Source organism: Mustela erminea, chromosome 4 (assembly GCF_009829155.1).
Source record: "Mustela erminea isolate mMusErm1 chromosome 4, mMusErm1.Pri, whole genome shotgun sequence".
In the NCBI taxonomy this organism is placed as follows: Eukaryota; Metazoa; Chordata; class Mammalia; order Carnivora; family Mustelidae; genus Mustela; species Mustela erminea.
The window spans coordinates 68,628,105-68,646,575 of NC_045617.1; the positions used below are offsets into that span (position 1 = coordinate 68,628,105).

At 40.4% G+C, this 18,471-nt stretch overlaps 3 protein-coding genes across 3 annotated transcripts; all 3 read right to left on the minus strand.

Moving 5' to 3' along the window:
* Window positions 1-676: 676 nt before the first annotated feature.
* LOC116588446 (trace amine-associated receptor 8-like) lies at window positions 677-5,218 on the minus strand. Its single transcript, XM_032339495.1, is given in 4 exon segments — window positions 677-804; window positions 807-948; window positions 984-1,656; window positions 5,133-5,218. Coding segments are annotated over 4 exon segments (1,029 nt in total).
* Window positions 2,718-3,195, minus strand: LOC116588447 (histone H3.3A-like; the record flags this gene model as incomplete). Its single annotated transcript, XM_032339497.1, has 1 exon — window positions 2,718-3,195. A coding segment is annotated over one exon (429 nt), but the record flags the coding sequence as incomplete, so codon positions are not given.
* An 11,036-nt stretch (window positions 5,219-16,254) lies between the features above and the next one.
* On the minus strand, window positions 16,255-17,301 carry TAAR9 (trace amine associated receptor 9). Its single transcript, XM_032338340.1, has one exon. It carries the CDS (start codon window positions 17,299-17,301, stop codon window positions 16,255-16,257), a length of 1,047 nt encoding a protein of 348 aa, XP_032194231.1.
* Between the last annotated feature and the right edge of the window lie 1,170 nt (window positions 17,302-18,471).

Here is an 18,471-nt window from a genome sequence, read left to right on the forward strand (position 1 = left end):
AAGTTAAAGTGAGTTTTTAAGAGTGATCCCCAACCCGATATGTTTGGTGGTCTTATAAGAAGAGGAGATTAGGACACAGACACACATACCCATGGCATAAGCCATGTGATAATGCAGAGAGAAACTGGCCACCTGGAAGCTGAAGAAGGGGGTCTTTAGAAGAAACCCACCCTGCTGACACCTTGATTTTGGAATTTTAGCCTCCAAAATCACAAGAAACCAAATAAATTTTTGTTGCTTAAGCTACCTAGTCTGTGGTACTTTGTTATGATAGCCTTAGTAAACTAGTAGAATGTTGCAAAAGACAAGGGGAAAAAGACCATTTGAAGATAAATGAAAGTTGACCATAAATGAGAAAATGATTAGAGATATCACACCAAAAATGAGATTGCAGATTCCATGAAAGTGGAAGAAACAAGTGCATATGGCAAGGACGTGTACAGACCACTCAGACAGATTACAGTGTACACCACTTCATTATTTACCATTTAGTTCAGTATATATCTTTTGCACTGATTTAATGGAGGCAACTTCTTGTGATTTGGTTTCTGGCTAATTTGAAAAACACAACATATTTCTCCATTCTTGAAATGCTTTGTTAATTTCTTATATCTAATTTTGTCGTGAATTTATAATTTGTAAAATATGTTTAAATTTCTCAACTTAGTGTTTATGTTTATTCTGCAAATAATCTAATGGTTGATGAACTATCCTTTAAAAACTCCTCACTTAAAATAATTTTTATGGCTTTTCTATACCAAGGATAAAATAAAGCATAAATCAGAGGGTTCATGGCTGAGTTATCAAAGCACCCCAACAGCAGATCTCATAAATACAGGCAGGTGTTATGAAGCCCATATAGGCATCAACTAGCATATCAGTTGTATATGGTAACCATGAAATCATAAATGCTATCACCGTGATACCCAGGGTCTTAGCGGCTTCTCTCTCTCTTGAATTTGTAACTCTCTGAGTTTTTTAACTCTCTTTTTTCTCTCTCTGGATTTGTAACTGTCTGAGGATGACTCTGCTTTGCTACCAGTATTTTCAATTTTTATAGCTTGGTGTTTAGCTATTAGAAAAATCTTACAGTGAAGAATTATCATTATGAGGGTGGGTATGAAGAATAACAGAAAATATATCAAAACCCAGTCTTGATTTACAACAATTTGACAACCACCTACACAGTTGAGAGCACTTACTAATTCCTCCATCCCATCGTCATTGACACCTGTGTAGAACACGGCCCCGCTGCATACAATGAGCAGGATCCAGGAGACGCTGATGCACATCCCCAACACAGACACCGTGAAATTGCTGGGGTAGACCAGAGGGTCAGTAACAGCAATGTACCTGTTGATGGAGATGAAGCACAAGTGGAAGAGAGAAGAGTAACAAAATGCCACATCGAAGCAACTGTGCAGGGTACAAAATCTGGCTCCAAAGTACCAGCAGCTCTCCACGGACCTGACCATGCTGAAGGGCATGACGGTCACCCCCGCCAGGAAGTCAGCACAAGCCAGAGAGGTGATCAAGAAATTGGCAGGAGAGTGCAGCTCCTTGAAATGCAAAACTGCAGTCATCACCAGGAGGTTTCCAAACACAGCCAGCAAAGAGGCTAAGCCAGATGCTGAGTACAGAATCACCCTGGATCCGAGTGAGTAGGAAGGTTTTTTTAAAATTTATTTTTTATTTATTTTTGGCATAACAGTATTCATTATTTTTTCACCACACCCAGTGATCCATGCAATCCGTGCCCTCTATAATACCCACCACCTGGTAACCCAACCTGCCACCCATCTCCGCCACTTCAAACCCCTCAGATTGTTTTTCAGAGTCCATAGTCTTTCATGGTTCACCTCCCCTTCCAATTTCCCCCAACTCCCTTCTCCTCTATAACTCCCCATGTCCTCCATGCTATTTGTTATGCTCCACAAATAAGTGAAACCATATGATAATTGACTCTTCTTGTCTTATTTCACTCAGCATAATCTCTTCCAGTCCCGTCCATGTTGCTACAAAAGTTGGGTATTCATCCTTTCTGATGGAGGCATAATACTCCATAGTGTATATGGACCACATCTTCCTTATCCATTCGTCTGTTGAAGGGCATCTTGGTTCTTTCCGCAGTTTGGCAACCGTGGCCATTGCTGCTATAAACATTGGGGTACAGATGGCACTTCTTTGGGGTAAATACCCAGGAGTGCAATTGCAGGGTCATAGGGAAGTTCTATTTTTTTTTTTATAGTTTAATGTATTTTAATAGCAAACTTACAGGAACAGCACAGAAGACAGACAACATTAAAAACATGTACTTGCATGTAGGACAATTCAGTTAGAAAAGTATAGTGAATGGATGGATCTACTGTATGATAAAAATGCTACAAACACCATTTAGTTGCCGTCAATAAGAAATTTACTTGTTTTAAAAAAATCCAAATGCTGGCATTGTCCAGAAAAATTTAACAGGTTTATTTATAATTGTTATAAAGTTGAACTGCTGAAACGTGTTCACTGAAACATTTTGACTTGCATTAATGCTTTATATGTCCCCACATTTATATTAAAAATTCACACACAAATGAAAATGGAAAAACTGCCAATACCTGATTTCTGTCCCCTAGTTTTCCATTTGCAATCATATACTTAGGTACGTTTTGACCCCATGGAAAAAAAATATCTAACATTCAGAACTACCAATAACAGGAAGAAGAGAATTTTTTTTTTTTTTTTTAAAGAATGAAATGTTTTCCATCATGTGGATTCTTAAGCACGTTCTCCACGTATGCGGCGCGCTAGCTGGATGTCTTTTGGCATAATTGTGACACGTTTGGCATGGATAGCACACAGGTTGGTGTCTTCAAAGAGGCCCACCAGATAGGCCTCACTTGCCTCCTGCAAAGCACCAATAGCTGCACTCTGGAAGCGCAGGTCTGTTTTGAAGTCCTGAGCAATTTCTCGCACCAGACGCTGGAAAGGAAGTTTGCGGATCAGAAGTTCAGTGGACTTCTGATAATGTCTAATTTCACGGAGTGCCACAGTACCAGGCCTGTAACGATGAGGTTTCTTCACCCCTCCGGTAGAGGGCGCACTCTTGCGAGCGGCTTTTGTAGCCAGTTGCTTCTTTGGAGCTTTACCCCCGGTGGATTTGCGGGCAGTTTGCTTTGTAGAGCCATGGTACAGAAACCTCCTTACTTACCCCCTTCTCCTTCGGCTGGAGCTCGGCGAGCGAGAGGCGGCGCTGGCGTTGGCGAGCGTCGGCCGGGAAGTTCTATTTTTAATTTCTTGAGGAATCTCCACACTGTACTCCAAAGAGGCTGCACCAACTTGCATTCCCACCAACAGTGGAAGAGGGTTCCCCTTTCTCCACATCCCCTCCAACACATGTTGTTTCCTGTCTTGCTAATTTTGGCCATTCTAACTGGTGTAAGGTGATATCTCAATGTGGTTTTAATTTGAATCTCCCTGAGGGCTAGTGATGATGAACATTTTTTCATGTGTCTGATAGCCATTTGTATGTCTTCATTGGAGAAGTCTCTGTTCATATCTTCTGCCCATTTTTTGATATGATTGTTTTGTGTATGTTGAGTTTCGGGAGTTCTTTATAGATCCTGGATATCAACCTTTTGTCTGTACTGTCATTTGCAAATATCTTCTCCCATTCCGTGGGTTGCCTCTTTGTTTTTTTGACTGTTTCCTTTGCTGTGCAGAAGCTTTTGATTTTGATGAAGTCCCAAAAGTTTATTTTCGCTTTTGTTTCCTTTGCCTTTGGAGACATATCTTGAAAGAAGTTGCTGTGGCTGATATCAAAGAGATTACTGCCTATGTTCTCCTCTAGGATTCTGATGGATTCTTGACTCACGTTGAGGTCTTTTATCCATTTTGAGTTTATCTTTGTGTACGGTGTAAGAGAATGGTCGAGTTTCATTCTTCTACATATAGCTGTCCAGCTTTCCCAGCACCATTTATTGAAGAGACTGTCTTTTTTCCTGCTTTGTCGAAGACTATTTGCCCATAGAGTTGAGGGTCCATATCTGGGTTCTCTACTCTGTTCCACCGGTCTATGTGTCTGTTTTTATGCCGGTACCATGCTGTCTTGGTGATCACAGCTTTGTAATAAAGCTTGAAATCAGGTAACGTGATGCCCCCAGTTTTATTTTTGTTTTTTAAAATTTCCTTAGAGATTCGGGGTCTCTTCTGATTCCATACAAATTTTTGGATTATTTGCTCCAGCTCTTTGAAGAATACCAGTGAAATTTTGATCAGAATGGCATTAAAAGTATAGATTGCTCTAGGCAGTATAGACATTTTAACAATGTTTATTCTTCTGATCCAAGAGCATGGAATGGTCTTCCATCTTTTTGTGTCTTCTTCAATTTCTTTCATGAGTGTTCTGTAGTTCCTCAAGTACAGATCCTTTACCTCTTTGGTTAGGTTTATTCCCAGGTATCTTATGGTTCTTGGTACTATAGTAAATGGAATCTATTCTCTAATTTCCCTTTCTGTATTTTCATTGTTAGTGTATAAGAAAGCCACTGATTTCTGTACTTTGACTTTGTGTCTTGCCACGTTGCTGAAATGCTGTATGAGTTCTAGTAGTTTGGGGGTGGAGTCTTTTGGGTTTTCCATATAAAGAATCATGTTATCTGCAAAGAGAGAGAGTTTGACTTCTTCACTGCCAATTTGGATACCTTTTATTTCTCTTTGTTGTCTGATTGCTGTTGCTAGGACTTCTAATATTATGTTGAATAAGAATGGTGAGAGTGGGCATCCTTGTCGTGTTCCTGATCTCAACGGGAAGGCTGCAAGCTTTTTCCCATGGAGGATGATATTTGCTGTGGGTCTTTCATAGATAGATTTTATGAAGTTCAGGAATGTTCCTCTATCCCTATACTTTGATGCATTTTAATCAGCAACGGATGCTGGATTTTGTCAAATGCTTTTCTGCATCAACTGAGAGGACCATATGGTTCTTCTCTCTTCTCATATTAATTTGTTCTATCACATTGATTATTTGCAAATGTTGAACCACCCTTGTAGCCCAGGGATGAATCCCACCTGGTCATAGTGGATAATCTTTTTAATGTGCTGTTGGATCCTGTTTGCTAGGATCTTGTTGAGAATCTTAGCATCGTGAGTAGGGAGTTTTAATGCAAGATCCATTCACACTCTCATAGCAAAGCTGCAGGACAGCAGGGTGGGAAAGATTGATGCTCATGGCTCTGGAGTTTGGTGCTTCCTGTCTTTCTGCCCTTCCTTGTGGTGGGCAGCAAAGTTTTTCAATTCTGAGAATTAAAAAAAAAAAATCAAACTTCATAATTGAGCAACTGCTTTTAAGTATTGCCTTAGATTCTGTCCTTTTTCCCATTTTAATCACAAAAAGAAGTTAAGAGAATTTCAGAAAGTTAGAAATGTATCCTTTCTGACTTTAATGCATGTGATTATTTCTGTAATTATGTCTCAGCCTCGCAGATAGTTAATTCCAAGCTAACCTATTATGAATTTTCATCAAGCCAGAATTCGTATTATCTGAATAATTGAAGAAATGTAATTTAAACACCTGGTTCTTTACACCCCTGAAGTTCTTCATTGTAAAGAAGAGTCAGATAAAACATAATTTGAAAAGTGACCTTTTAATAGACTTCCACCTTCACATTTCTGAGACAGTAGCACCTGGAATGTTTTAGGAAGCTGGTCAATTAATTTCACCCATTATGAATTCCTCACAAGGAACCCCTATAGTGTAAGGTGCGAATCTGGAAAAGAAACTTTCGATAATTATGATTAGTAAGTTTTTCTACAAAATGTCTGCCTCAGTGCTCTATTACGTTGCAGGAAGACTTGTGATTTTCCTAATCAAGAGATTTCTTTAAGTTTGACACTCCTGGAATAGTCTCATCCCGTATATGGCAGCAACATTACCTATCTACAAGACTGGCTGTATAATTTGTAGAGCCCAGGGCAAAATAAAAATATGGAGATCTTTATTCAAAAATAGGTAAAAAAGTACCCTTGAGTATAAAGCTTTTCCTTTTTTTCTGCAGTCTCTCCTGACCTGCCATCGTATTTGACTTCAGTTATAATGTCCCATTTCCTTGGGCATGGAAGTGTTTGTGGGCAAGTGCAGACCCTCACAGGTGCCTGGAGACTGCGCTCTAGAACTCAGCATGCCTGGCCCACCCACTGCCAGTTTTCTCCTCCCCCCAGCTGCTGAAACCATACACATGCCCACTTTGGTGACCTAGGAAGCTGAGCAAGCCATCTGCCCTACTCTTAGCATGTCACCTAAGCCAAAGGCAGATAGCTGACTCCCTAAGGGGTGCAACCTCCACATCAGGACCCACTCAACATGTGGACTGAGAGTGGGTAAGACGGTTGGCCCCACTAAGCTGCCCTTTGGATGTGCTATGGCCCTACTAGCTTGGATAGGGTAACAGCTGCCATGATTTCCCTGAGACTACCTTGCCTCAACCCTCCCTTCCCTGCATCTAGTCCTCCAACATGGCAGTCTTAGTAGGTCAGAGTGAGGAGTGGGAGGTGGGACTGAGCTGAAGGTGCAGAAAGGAGGGCTCAGAGGGGGCGGGTAGGGCAGCCACGGTTGTGGAAGTGGCAGAGAACTAGTCTAAGGGAGAAGACAAAGCGTTGTAATGCAGGACTATCACATGTAATGCAACTTGGGGCTCCACATCCCCCACACATGCTCCATTGTCCTTCAGGACTTCACAAATAAAACACAAATTCAAAGATACAATTTTTAAGAATTTCAAGACCACAACAACTGTCATCAAGCCCCAAGAGCAGGGCTCTGAGCCACGGGGCTGGTCATGAGCCCACAGAAGAGCTCCACCTTATTTTATTTCAGAGATTAAATTATCTCTTTGCAACAACAATTAAATGATGAAGAAAAGAAAACTCAATGAAAGTGAGTGCAAAACTGCCAGATGGGAAAATGTAAAAGCTAAGTGCCAGAGAGTTCGGATAGTAACAGTATAGAGATATGGGCATGGAGAATGTTCATGTTGCTATTCTTGTTTTGTTTTGATTTTGTTATTTATAAAGAAAGACTAATGGGAATGTGAGACCAAAGACTGAGCTCTGTTTGGACAAGTTTCACTATCAAGCAGGAAAGCAAGAAAGCACAGATCTGGGCTGTGGGAGAGTCAGTTCAAGGGAGTAGAAATAGGGAATGTTTCCTACAGCCAGAGGGCCATGAGCTGCTTTATATCTGGAGAGCAAAGTCTCCAAGTGCTGTTGATTGGATGATGATATCTATATTCATTCTCCAGGTAACCACTGGGCTGACTGGGTGTGTCCACAGACATACATGGGGTGCCTGCCTCAGGATTATGCCATTCTATTAGTTCCCTATTGTTACTGTAACAAATTACCACAAATTTAGGGGTTTAAAGCAATACGTATCTATTAACTTATAGTTCTAGAGATTAGAAATTTGAAATAGTTCTCAGGGACTACAATCAAAATGTTAATGGTGCTGTTTTCCTTCTGGAGGCTCTAGAAGAGAATCAGCTTCTTACCTTTTCCCACTTCAGAGACCACATGCATTTCTGGCTTGCAGTCCTTTCCTCCATCCATATAACCAACAAACAGCACAGGATCTTGAAATCTTTCTCTGACTCTGACATTGACTCTCTCTCTTTCCTCTTTCACTTTAATGACCCCCGTGATTACATTAGGCCCCCTGGATAATCCAAAATATCTCTTCATCTCAAATTACCAATCCTTAATTTGACCACATCTGCAAAGTCCCTCTTTGCCATCGAAGGTAACATAGTTATAGATCTGGTGATTAGCACATGGACATCATGGAGGTGAAGGGAGGGGTCACTATTCTGCCCATCACAGGCATCATACTATTTCTGCTGCTGAGGTCAAGTGTGAGCCCTGAATGATGGTACCTGCTCCTCTTGCCCCCTCTCTAAGGTGCCCGTCTTTAGGTTGTCGCTCCCAGGTGGATCTGTAAACTTTAGAAGGAAAGCAGCCATTGTTCAGAAAGAAGTTGGAAAACAAAACCTCTAAATTCTTACCTCTTAGGGACAACCTTGCTCGAGTGAAAAAAGAAAGATCAGAAAATGCAGAAGTGAGATAAAACAGGTTTTTCTCTTTCACCTTTCCTTCCCCAATGAGATAAAGATTTCATGAGTGTGTTCAGACAAAAAGGCTGAATTAGTTTCTTCATCAACTCTTGTGTTTCAAGTACATGGAGAGGACAGGCATATAAAAATGGGGGGGGGGGGTGGAGAAGTTGTAGGAATGTCCATAAATGAAATCATCATCTCTGCACTCAAGAAACAGGAAGACCAAATGTGAGCAGGGCTGACAATGAGAACCTGGTGGTTCCCATGTCCGGAAGCAGCTGGGGAATCCAGGATTTTGACTCCTGTGAAAGGGTCTAAAAGTGTTCCACGTCATCTAGGAGATAATGTACAGCTCACCTCTTGAAGCCTGGAGCTGGGAAGAGCCTTCTCACTTCAGGACACATGAGCAAGGATGTTGAAACAAGTGACTTTGCTCCAATTCCACCTAGGACCTTGGTTTTTAGAAAGCTGCTAGTGTAAGGAGAAGTAAGGGCACAAACATAGATTCGCAACCAGGAACCGAGCCGCCCAGCAGCTGATTGCCCTGGTCAGTAACATTTCCAATCTGACAGAAAAGCAGGAACCCAAAGCACTAGACCATGATTGTGTTTGAGGATCTTTAGGGCTAGATGGAGACAACTTCACAATTACTAAGCACTTCAAGTGTGTTTAGGTTGGGGAGAATAAAAGAGAAAGAAATAGGAAACCAAACCAACCCACTCAACTGAGATAAGAAAGCACAACAAAAATCCAAAGCCTGTAACAATATGATTCTAAAATACAGCCAATAAAATCAACAACTGAAACATGAAATATTCCAGATGAAGTTAATTTCATAGAGCTGTTTGAAAAAGACAAGTACAACTTTAGTGATGTTTCTATTCAAATCTTTTGTTCAAATACATGTGTCTTGACAGTGATTGGGAGCTCTTGGAAGGAAGCTTGGAACTCGTTTCCAGCAAGTGCCTGAAAGAGACACAAGTGCTAGTAACAGCAGATGACACTACAGGAAGCGTCACTTTCCCTCTTTGTGTCTCATATTAGAATATTCAATTTTAGGGACACCTGGGTGGCTCAGTAGGTTAAGCCTCTGTCTTTGGCTCAGGTCATGATCTCAGGGTCCTGGGATGGAGCCCCGCATCGAGCCCCGCATCGAGTCCCACATCAGGCTCTCCACTCAGCAGGGAGCCTGCTTCCTTTCCCCTCTACCCCCACCTGCCTTTCTGCCTACTTTTGATCTCTGTCTGTCAAATAAATAAATAAAATCTAAAAAAAAAAGAATATTCTATTCTATGCAAAATGCATAATAGATTATAAATAAACATTTAGCAAGGTAGGATTTGGTAGATGATCTTCTGCTTTATTTGCCTTTTCTCTTATTGTGTACCATCTTCTTTCTAAATCACTTCCTAACTCCAGTTCCTGCAGCAAATTATGGCCAGAGATTGGGGAATAGGTAAGCGACAGTTTGCTCCTATGAAAAGTTAAATCCGCGATGCTGATTGCTATGAGATGCACAAAGTCTACCACCAGCCTCCTCAAATGATGAAGAGAGCAAGCCTTGAATCGCTGTGGAATGTATGGACACTGCCGTAACCAGAGCCTCCTGCTTCCTTCTGGGAATTTATTCCCACCTATGGGAATAAATCTAGGCTTCGAGTCTATGCTCCCTAATCTTTTTCACTTGATCATGCATGGTAATGCATTGCTATAGACTGACTATGTGCATCCCTTCAAAATTCATGGGTTGAAACGTCATCTCCAACATAATGCTTTTTAGAGGTTGGGCTTTTAGGAGGTAGTTCTGTCGTGAGGGTAGAGCCTTCATGAGTAAGGCTGGCACCCTTATGGAAGAGGTTCCTGAGAGATCCCTTATCCCTGCCTCCATGTGACTCCAGGAAAGAGTCACCTATGGACCAGAAAGTGTGTCCTCACCAGACTTGAATCTGAAGGCATCTTGATCTTGGACTTCCCAACCTGCAGAACTGTGAGAAATAAATTCCTGTAGTTTATAGAACACTCAGTGACTGGTCATTTTAATAGCAGCCTGAGCTCACCAACACATATGTACTTCACAAGAGGGTAAACTGAGATGATCTGGGATGTCCGTAGAGCACCTCAATGAAAGATAAGTATTATAACTGAGCAATAGGGTCTTAATATTCCCCTTGGCTTGAATAAACTGTAGGCATGCTTCTTTCTGACTCTAGGCCTCTGCCCTCCCTTTTCTTAGAGGATTTGATTCAGAAAACTTGCCATTGTAAGTTCTTTTTCTGCCTCTTTGAGATATAAATCTTTTTAAAGGCTTCTTGTCAGTTGTATAACCCAGGACTTGTCTTTTCCAAGTAGCTGAGAGCCATTCCTTTGAAATGCAGTCATTGAGGAAAATGGCACACTTATCTCTTAGTTTCTGTGGAAGAGTGGGAGCCTAATTCTAAAGGCCACCAATGTGTAAAACCACAGCCTGTCATGAAAATATGAGGACATTTACTTGTCACCTTCCTTGGAGCAGTGTGCCACCAGAGCAGATTCTCAGTGATGATGGCAGAGGTTCAGGAGAGAAAGCAGAACCAAGGAGGCCTTCTTAAGGCCCATGCTTAGAACTGACATCCTGTCACCTCTGCTCTCACTTTGCCTCTTGAGGGAAGAACTTCAAAGTTACACAGCAAGGGGCATGAGGGAGGGGTTTCAAACCTTCTGTCAACCACACAAAATCTTAAGGAGTAAGCCTTTCTCAGTGAGACATGGAAACATAACATGTGTTGGATGTTGCTCATTGTACTTACTACCTATAGAAAGAGAAGCATCCTGTCAGAAAGTTGAGACAACCACCAGAATAGAATGAGGGAAGCTGCTCGCGTCCTGAATCTACTGGCCACGTGAGCCCATCTGACCGCCTTGAAGGCTGAGTGGATCAGTATCTCTAGGTACACTTATGACCCCTTGGCAACATGCTGTAACGGGAAACCGGTTGGGAAGCTCTGCTTTTTATAGCAGTCTGATGGCCCATCAGGTTTGGAACAACATTTATAGCAAGTCTTCTGTGTTTCCAGCCAAAATCTGTTGTCTACCTTGATATGATTTATTAACACTTTCAAAATAATATCCTTATTATTTACTGTGTCTTTGTGCAAACCCAGAGAGACCCTGCTCAGATATATCTTCAAAAAAAAAGAATCTAAACATGGGGCTCCTGGGTGGCTCAGTGGGTTAAAGCCTCTGCCTTCAGCTCAAGTCATGATCCCAGGGTCCTGGGATCGAGCCCCACATCGGGTTCTCTGCTGAGCTGGGAGCCTGCTTCCCCCTTCTTTCTGCCCGTCTCTCTGCCTACTTGTGATCTCTAAAATCTTTAAAAAAAGAAATCTGGGCAATCTGAGGATCTTAGAAAAGATGACACTGATTCATTACCTTGGTGGCATTACACTGATCTGGCAGGAGGAGCAGGTAGTACCTAGCACTCTACATACCTAGTACCTAGCCTTGATAAGGTACTCCTCAAAGTTTGGAGATGAGCCTTATGAAGGGTCAAGGGCCTTCTATATTAAAGCAGTCAGGAATGTCTCATCCCAAGTAGAAGACAACTGACTACATCTTCAATCTTCTCAGCTAAAGAATTTAGCACAATAGTTGACAGACCTCTTTGGGATCCAAAAACAATGGATTCCACACTTAGGAATACTGCTCTGGTCCATACACTGAGTAACAAAGATGTCTGTCAGCTTTGTATGGGGCTTGGAGTCTGGGCTGCAGTATCATTGCCAGGCGATTTCGTGACCTGGTGGTGCTAGAGATGTTGATATTGGGGGGGAAATGCAGTTTAGATTTTATGGAAGGCTCCCGTGGGAGAAATATAATGCAGTCCTCTGGACTTCTGAAGCAAGATCATGCTATAGGATAAAACACCTTTTGAAAGATGGCTCTCTGAGCCCAAATAGTGATTGAACACTTGACAAGGTGATACCCAGTAATCATGTGTCTCTAACTGCCCATGATGACACAGGTCCTCTTGAATCTTCAGTCATAAAGTCGGGTGGGCCCAGAAAATTTTCTGGAAAATGGAAATGATACACCTGGAACCAAGCCTGAGCAAGGCCAGACAGCATGAGCCCAGAGCCCATGTTCCCCACCACAGTTGTGTCAGGACCCCTCCATCTCACGTTTCAGCAAACTGAAGAGGAGGAAAGGATCTAGCTTGGTTTACAGATAAATTGTCTCTGTATGGGGGTGCAAACCAAAAATGGACAGCAGTTGTGTTACAGACTTGTACTGGCCTTGAATGACAGTGAGAGGGAAAATCTTCTCAAAAGGAAGACTTTTGTTTGACTAATAGTATCAATTGAGGGACACCAGAAAGTTATTCCACCTGAATAAATCCCTTCTGGAACTTCACTCTTAGCATTTTATTCTTTTTCTAAAGTACTTCTCCCTGAGTGTCCCCTAAATGATCTCTTGGGCCTTCATCCACTACCCATTCAAAAGGGAAACTCTGAGAATAGTATGTTTTATTGTGACTGCTGCAATATGAACAATTTTATTAATTTAGCCAATGGTTATTGTTTAGCAGCTCATATTACTGGTGGGAAAGGACAGCACAGATCAGTTGATTGGAGCCAGCGATACAAGGGAGCTCCTGGGAGAGGGTAGAAAGTAGAGGCAGGGCAGACTGGGGACTCAAGCAGATTTTGATTTCCTCTTAAATGTAACTAGGATGAGTCATAACAGGGACCTTACCCTTTCTCACCTTTGAGATAGTCTATGCTGTTTACCTTAGTGCCGACCTTAGAGGCTGATGAAATTTGATCTTTGTTGTTGAGGACTTATCTTTATATTTGTCGTGTGTGTGTGTGTGTGTGTGTGTGTGTGTGTGTTTGAACAAAATAAAATATGTCAGCTACTAGGTAATGCCTAGGAAGATTGTTTATGCCTTTTCATTTCTGAGAAATATTGATGGTTTTTCTGGCTTGTTCCCAATGGTAATAAAGCCTCCTTTATTCTTGCGAACAGACTTAGAATTATTCTCCATGAAGAATTCACTTTTGACCTTGTGCTATTTTCTGAACCAGCTAAGTGGCTCTTTCCACAGAACCCTGCCACTCTTCTGAACTCTGATTTCTAATCATAAAATAATATGTCGATGGGGTTTAGAGCAACTTTATCAATTAGTGGCATGACCACTAATTAGTAGACCGTCATCAAGAACTAGGTCCTTTCAGAGAGCTACCAGTATAATTGGGTATCCCTCTAACAGCAGTTCTTCATTTATGACTGATGTCGTAATTGATGCTTACCTGAACTACAGCATCTGTTCAGTACTTTCTGTGTCTGAACTCTCCATTTTAACTTTTTAAAAAATTATACAAAACCCTAGACAATGTAACAGTTATACATTCAGTGTCTACTAAATTAAGAAAAATACATGTGAGGGGCGCTTAGGTGGCTCAGTGGGTTAAAGCCTCTGCCTTCAGCTCAGGTCATAATCCTGGGGTCCTGGGATCGAGCCCCACATGGCTCTCTCTGCTCAGCCCCACATGGCTCTCTGCCTGTTTCCCCAGCTCTCTCTCTGCCTACCTCTCTGCCTACTGGTGATCTCTGTCAAATAAATAAATAAAATCTTAAAAAAATAAATAAATAAAAGAAAAATACATGTGGACAAAAGCTATTATGAATTTAGTGATGCTTTTACATGTATTTACACATAACATGTATTTTAAGTATGGATACATATACATGAGAGACATTGTATTTATGTTGTCTATGATCTAGGGCTTAAGTGCTTTAATTCCTTGCAAAAGTTCTGCTGCTGCTCCTTGGCCGAAGCAGACAACTTGGGAAACAAAGGTCATCTGAATTAAGAGATAAGGCTCAGCAACATGTTTCAAGGGCAGGTTTTGCTTTGCAGTCTTGCAGTAAAGCCTCTTTCCATCACCAGTTTGTCCTGTTCCAAATGTTTCCAAGGCCCCTACGACAGTTTGGTAGGCAGCCAGCAAGAAGTTAGGAGCTTACTTGTGTAAATAATTGAGAGACAGATGAGGGGAGCCATGCTATAGTAAGCCAGTTTGGGGGGAAATAAGCCAGTTGTTTTTTTTTTAAATCAAAAGACTTCCTTTATAAAGGGCGATAAGGAGAGTAGGTAAACAAGAAAGAGTAAATTTGAAGTGTATTCTCCACCTATCAATATGTATGAGAGTTTAAAACATCACTGGATAGTATTTCTGCAATTTTGCCTAAAAAAAAAAAAAAAACAACCAGAAGTCTAGTATATATTCTTAAGTCTCCCCAAATGAGTGTCCTTATTATTTATGAGTGTCAGGGTAATTTTACGCTTGCAATTGAGAGGACACATGTTTCTATGAAGGCAGCATTTCTGACTTACCATCAAAGGGACACAAGTTTTGTGCTCTTCTTTTTTTTTTTTTTCATTTATTTATTTTCAGCATAACAGTATTCATTATTTTTTCACCACACCCAGTGCTCCATGCAATCCGTGCCCTCTATAATACCCACCACCTGGTACCCCGACCTCCCACCCACCCACCACTTCAAACCCCTCAGATTGTTTTTCAGAGTCCATAGTCTCTCATGGTTCACCTCCCCCTCCAATTTACCCCAACCCCCTTCTCTCTAACTCCCCATGTCCTCCATGCTTTTTGTTATGCTCCACAAATAAGTGAAACCATATGATAATTGACTCTCTCTGCTTGACTTATTTCACTCAGCATGTGCTCTTCTTAAGGAGTGAGTGTGGGGGGTTCCTTAACCGTGAGCCTTTGAAAGGGGGTCTATAGACCTGTCCCTTGGCATTATCATCTCAATCACAAATAAGCATTCTGCAACAAAGACCTTCATATTCCTTTCAGACTCTTTTACCTTTAACTACCCCTGCCCCCAACCAAATTCTTCAAGCTCTATCTGAAAAATATTAAGGCACAAATGTGAAATAGCTTAATTTTGTATAAAGCATTTTCAAACTGGTTTATTTAAAAAATATATAACGTGCAATGTTTATGAACCTCTATTTACTTAGCATCTCTCCTTTTCATTTCATAAAACAGATTTGTACAGAATGGTCAATGAAAATCAACTACCTAAGCAGAAACTTAAGTGAGTCAAAGACTTGAGAAAGCAAATCACCTTATTATTAGTTTCTTTCAAATTCTTACTTTATCTTAAAATAGCCAACATATATTTTTAGTTAAAATGAATTAAAATTCATGTGGCTAAGACATGATATCAGTTGAAAAAACTGAACTTATTCCTAAGATGTATAATGCCAATTTGAGGTATTTGCTCTTTCAAAATAATCCTTGATTATATTTCAGCTTTATATTTCCAATGTCAAATACAGTGTTTGGTACAAAGAAAGAAGTCAAAAGTTAGGAAACATTAATTTGAAGTGGCTTTTTATAAAATTATTTTACTTGAGATTACTAAAAAAGAAGTACAGAAACCATCTTTTTGTTCACATACTTATTTTGACTGTAATAAATTATGCTCTCCAAAACCAAGATGTAGTGTGTAATCACATCATCGTTACACATGTTTGTGTGTGTGTATGTGTGTGTGTGTGTGTGAACACAGCTTCTGTAAAATGGAGAAGTGTTGTCAGGGTTCAGAAAACACAAGTGTTCCACAGTTTTTTGCATGATATTCAATTACTAGGAGGTTTCACATTTCAATTCTCTGTCAGGGATTTTATCTTATATTTACTTCCCAAACAAAATATATTTTTTAAAATATTTTTGTCCCCCCAAAATTTAACTTACAAGTTAAGCAGAAACCCTTTTTTTCCCCTCTCTGTATTTTGGACAACCAAACATTGGTAACGAATGTGGGAGAAACTACAAAGCTTCAAATTGTTTGAAGAAACAATTTGGAAATGAATAGAACTTATTAGAAATTACCAGAGAAATTAGAAAGCCACAGAAGAATACTAAGAATAATAACTAGGAAGCAATCAGCAATTTTTTTTTTTTTTTGGTCTATCACTAAGTTAAAAAAAAAATTGCTGAAATACATGAAGAACAAAGGCTTTAGAACAACTCAGAATACGATATCCTACTACTTGCAGATGATTGCACTTGCCTCTCCAGATCCAAGCATTTCATTTTGTATTTGACCTTACTCCCATGTTAGTTTTGAAATCCCTGCAGTCACCTGGTCAATCTACATCTGCTTCCTCAGAAAACAAATTAGTTGTTGATGAATCCCTCCCTAAGACTTTACCACTTAGGATAAGTTTTATTGCCTTCCGAAACCATGGGTAAAAGAAAGCATATATCAAGGGATTCATAGCTGAATTATAATAAACACACCACACTAAAATCTCATAAACATAAGGAGGAGTTATAAAATTCATGTAAGCATCAATCACAGCATCAATAATGTACGGTAGCCAGGAGACCAGAAACGCTGCCTCCGCAATGCCCAGTGTTTTCGCAGCCTTTCTCTCTCTCTTTGCTACTCGTTCCCTGTAAGTCTCTGAAGACGACTGAGCTTGGCTAGCTGAACTTTCTATCTTCCTAGCTTGGCGTCTGGCCACCAAAAAGATCTTACCATATATAAACACCATGGCAACAGTGGGTACAAAGAATAGAAGGAAACAAAGTAGAACCCAGTTTTGATTCAGGGGCGCCTGACAGCCTCCCACACAGGTGAGAGCAACAACTAAGTCCTCGATTCCTTCCTCATTGGCCCCCGTGTAAAAGATGGAAAAACTGTATGTGACCGAAAAGAACCAAGAGAGAGCAATGCATAGGACTGACACCGAGACAGTAAACTTGGTGGGATAGGTCAGAGGATCAGTAACCGCAATGTATCTATCCACAGAGATACAACATAAGTGAAATAAAGAAGCGAAACAGAAGGAAGTATCGAAACATGTGTGAAATTTACAGTAACTGTCCCCGAAGTACCAGCAGCTCTCCACAGACCTCACCGTGCTGAAGGGCATGACGGTCACCCCCACCAGGAAGTCAGCGCAGGCCAGGGACGCGATCAGAAAGTTCGTAGGGGTGTGCAGCTGTTTGAAGTGAAGGATAGCGATAATGACCAGCAAGTTTCCAAACATGGCCAGCACAGCCCCCAAACCGAGGACTGTGTACAGAAGGGCTCGGGGACCCGGCGAGTACGCAGTTTTAATGCAGGATCCGTTCACGTTCTCATAGCAGAGCTCCACCTGGGCGGGTGGGGAGAGACTGTTCACCATTGCCCTCTTGGTGGTGGTATTTTTAAATGGTCAGATTCCCTATGTCAGCAATTTAAAACAAGGAGCTGTTAGTTTCAAGAGCCTCTGGGAGGGGGTTAAAAACTCCAGTTAAAAGGAAAACTAGTAACTTTTCCACCAATTTTTTTGAGGGGGGCATATTAACTATAACCTCTTGATCTTTCTAAAAAGTATCCCCAAGTTTTTAATATATTTAGATGGGAACTTGTTGCAGAAAGCCATTAAAATTATAGTCAAATTTTGTACAAAATAAATAACTGGCAAGGCATTTCGTCCATGATATATGTGCATACAAGATATTAGATTAATATTAGATAATATTAGATTAATATATATTAGAATGTAATTGGCTCATCAATAGAGAATCCTTTTTTGTATTACTTTACCTTTGGAAATCTCACCTGTAATCACCTGAGTTGAAAAATAATTGGGCTACCAAGGGTTGAGTTTTATTTATGAAGTTATCTCCCCTGAGTGGCTACTTCAGTAGTAGTACCTATACTTCCTTTTTTTTTTTTCAAGAAGGAAAAAAATAAATTACATCCCCTTCAATATATGACCTCAAAATCCCTATAGGATAGCATGTGAAAGACCAAGGAAAGATTTACTCATAGTAGCTTGCTAAACTTATTTGGGTAAGACAGTTCTTCTATTCCTTATATCTTTAGAGTTTTGGGTTTTTTTCATCTTTTTTATTTACTTATGGTTTGGACAGTTTGAGATGACTTGGAGAACTACTCTTACAAAGTGGTAACAATATAATTTGTGTGTATTTTCCAGGCTAATGGCCATTTTCAGATGTCTAAAATCAATAAGATTGATTAAAATAAGCAATAACACCGCTAGGCCTTCACCTTCCCATTCTTAAAAAATACTACAGTTTTAAACTTAGCATAGAGTAGTAGGTACCCTCTGGGTATACTGGAGAGGTATTTCTATACTGATCACAAAAGAATTGGATTCATCCTAAATCACCCAAATTTCAAATAAGTTTAAGTTTGTTTTTTCAGTTATTTGAGGGTTATTCTTTTTCTCCTGGAGCACACAGTCTTTTTTTGTCCCATTTTTTAAAAAATAAATTCAATTAATTAACATATAATATATTATTGGTTTCAGAGGTAGAGGTCAGTGACTCATCAATCTTATTTAATA

Excerpts from the sequence above, each read along its gene's own strand:
- TAAR9 (XM_032338340.1), bottom strand. The coding sequence starts at position 17,301 with ATGGTGAACAGTCTCTCCCCACCCGCCCAGGTGGAGCTCTGCTATGAG.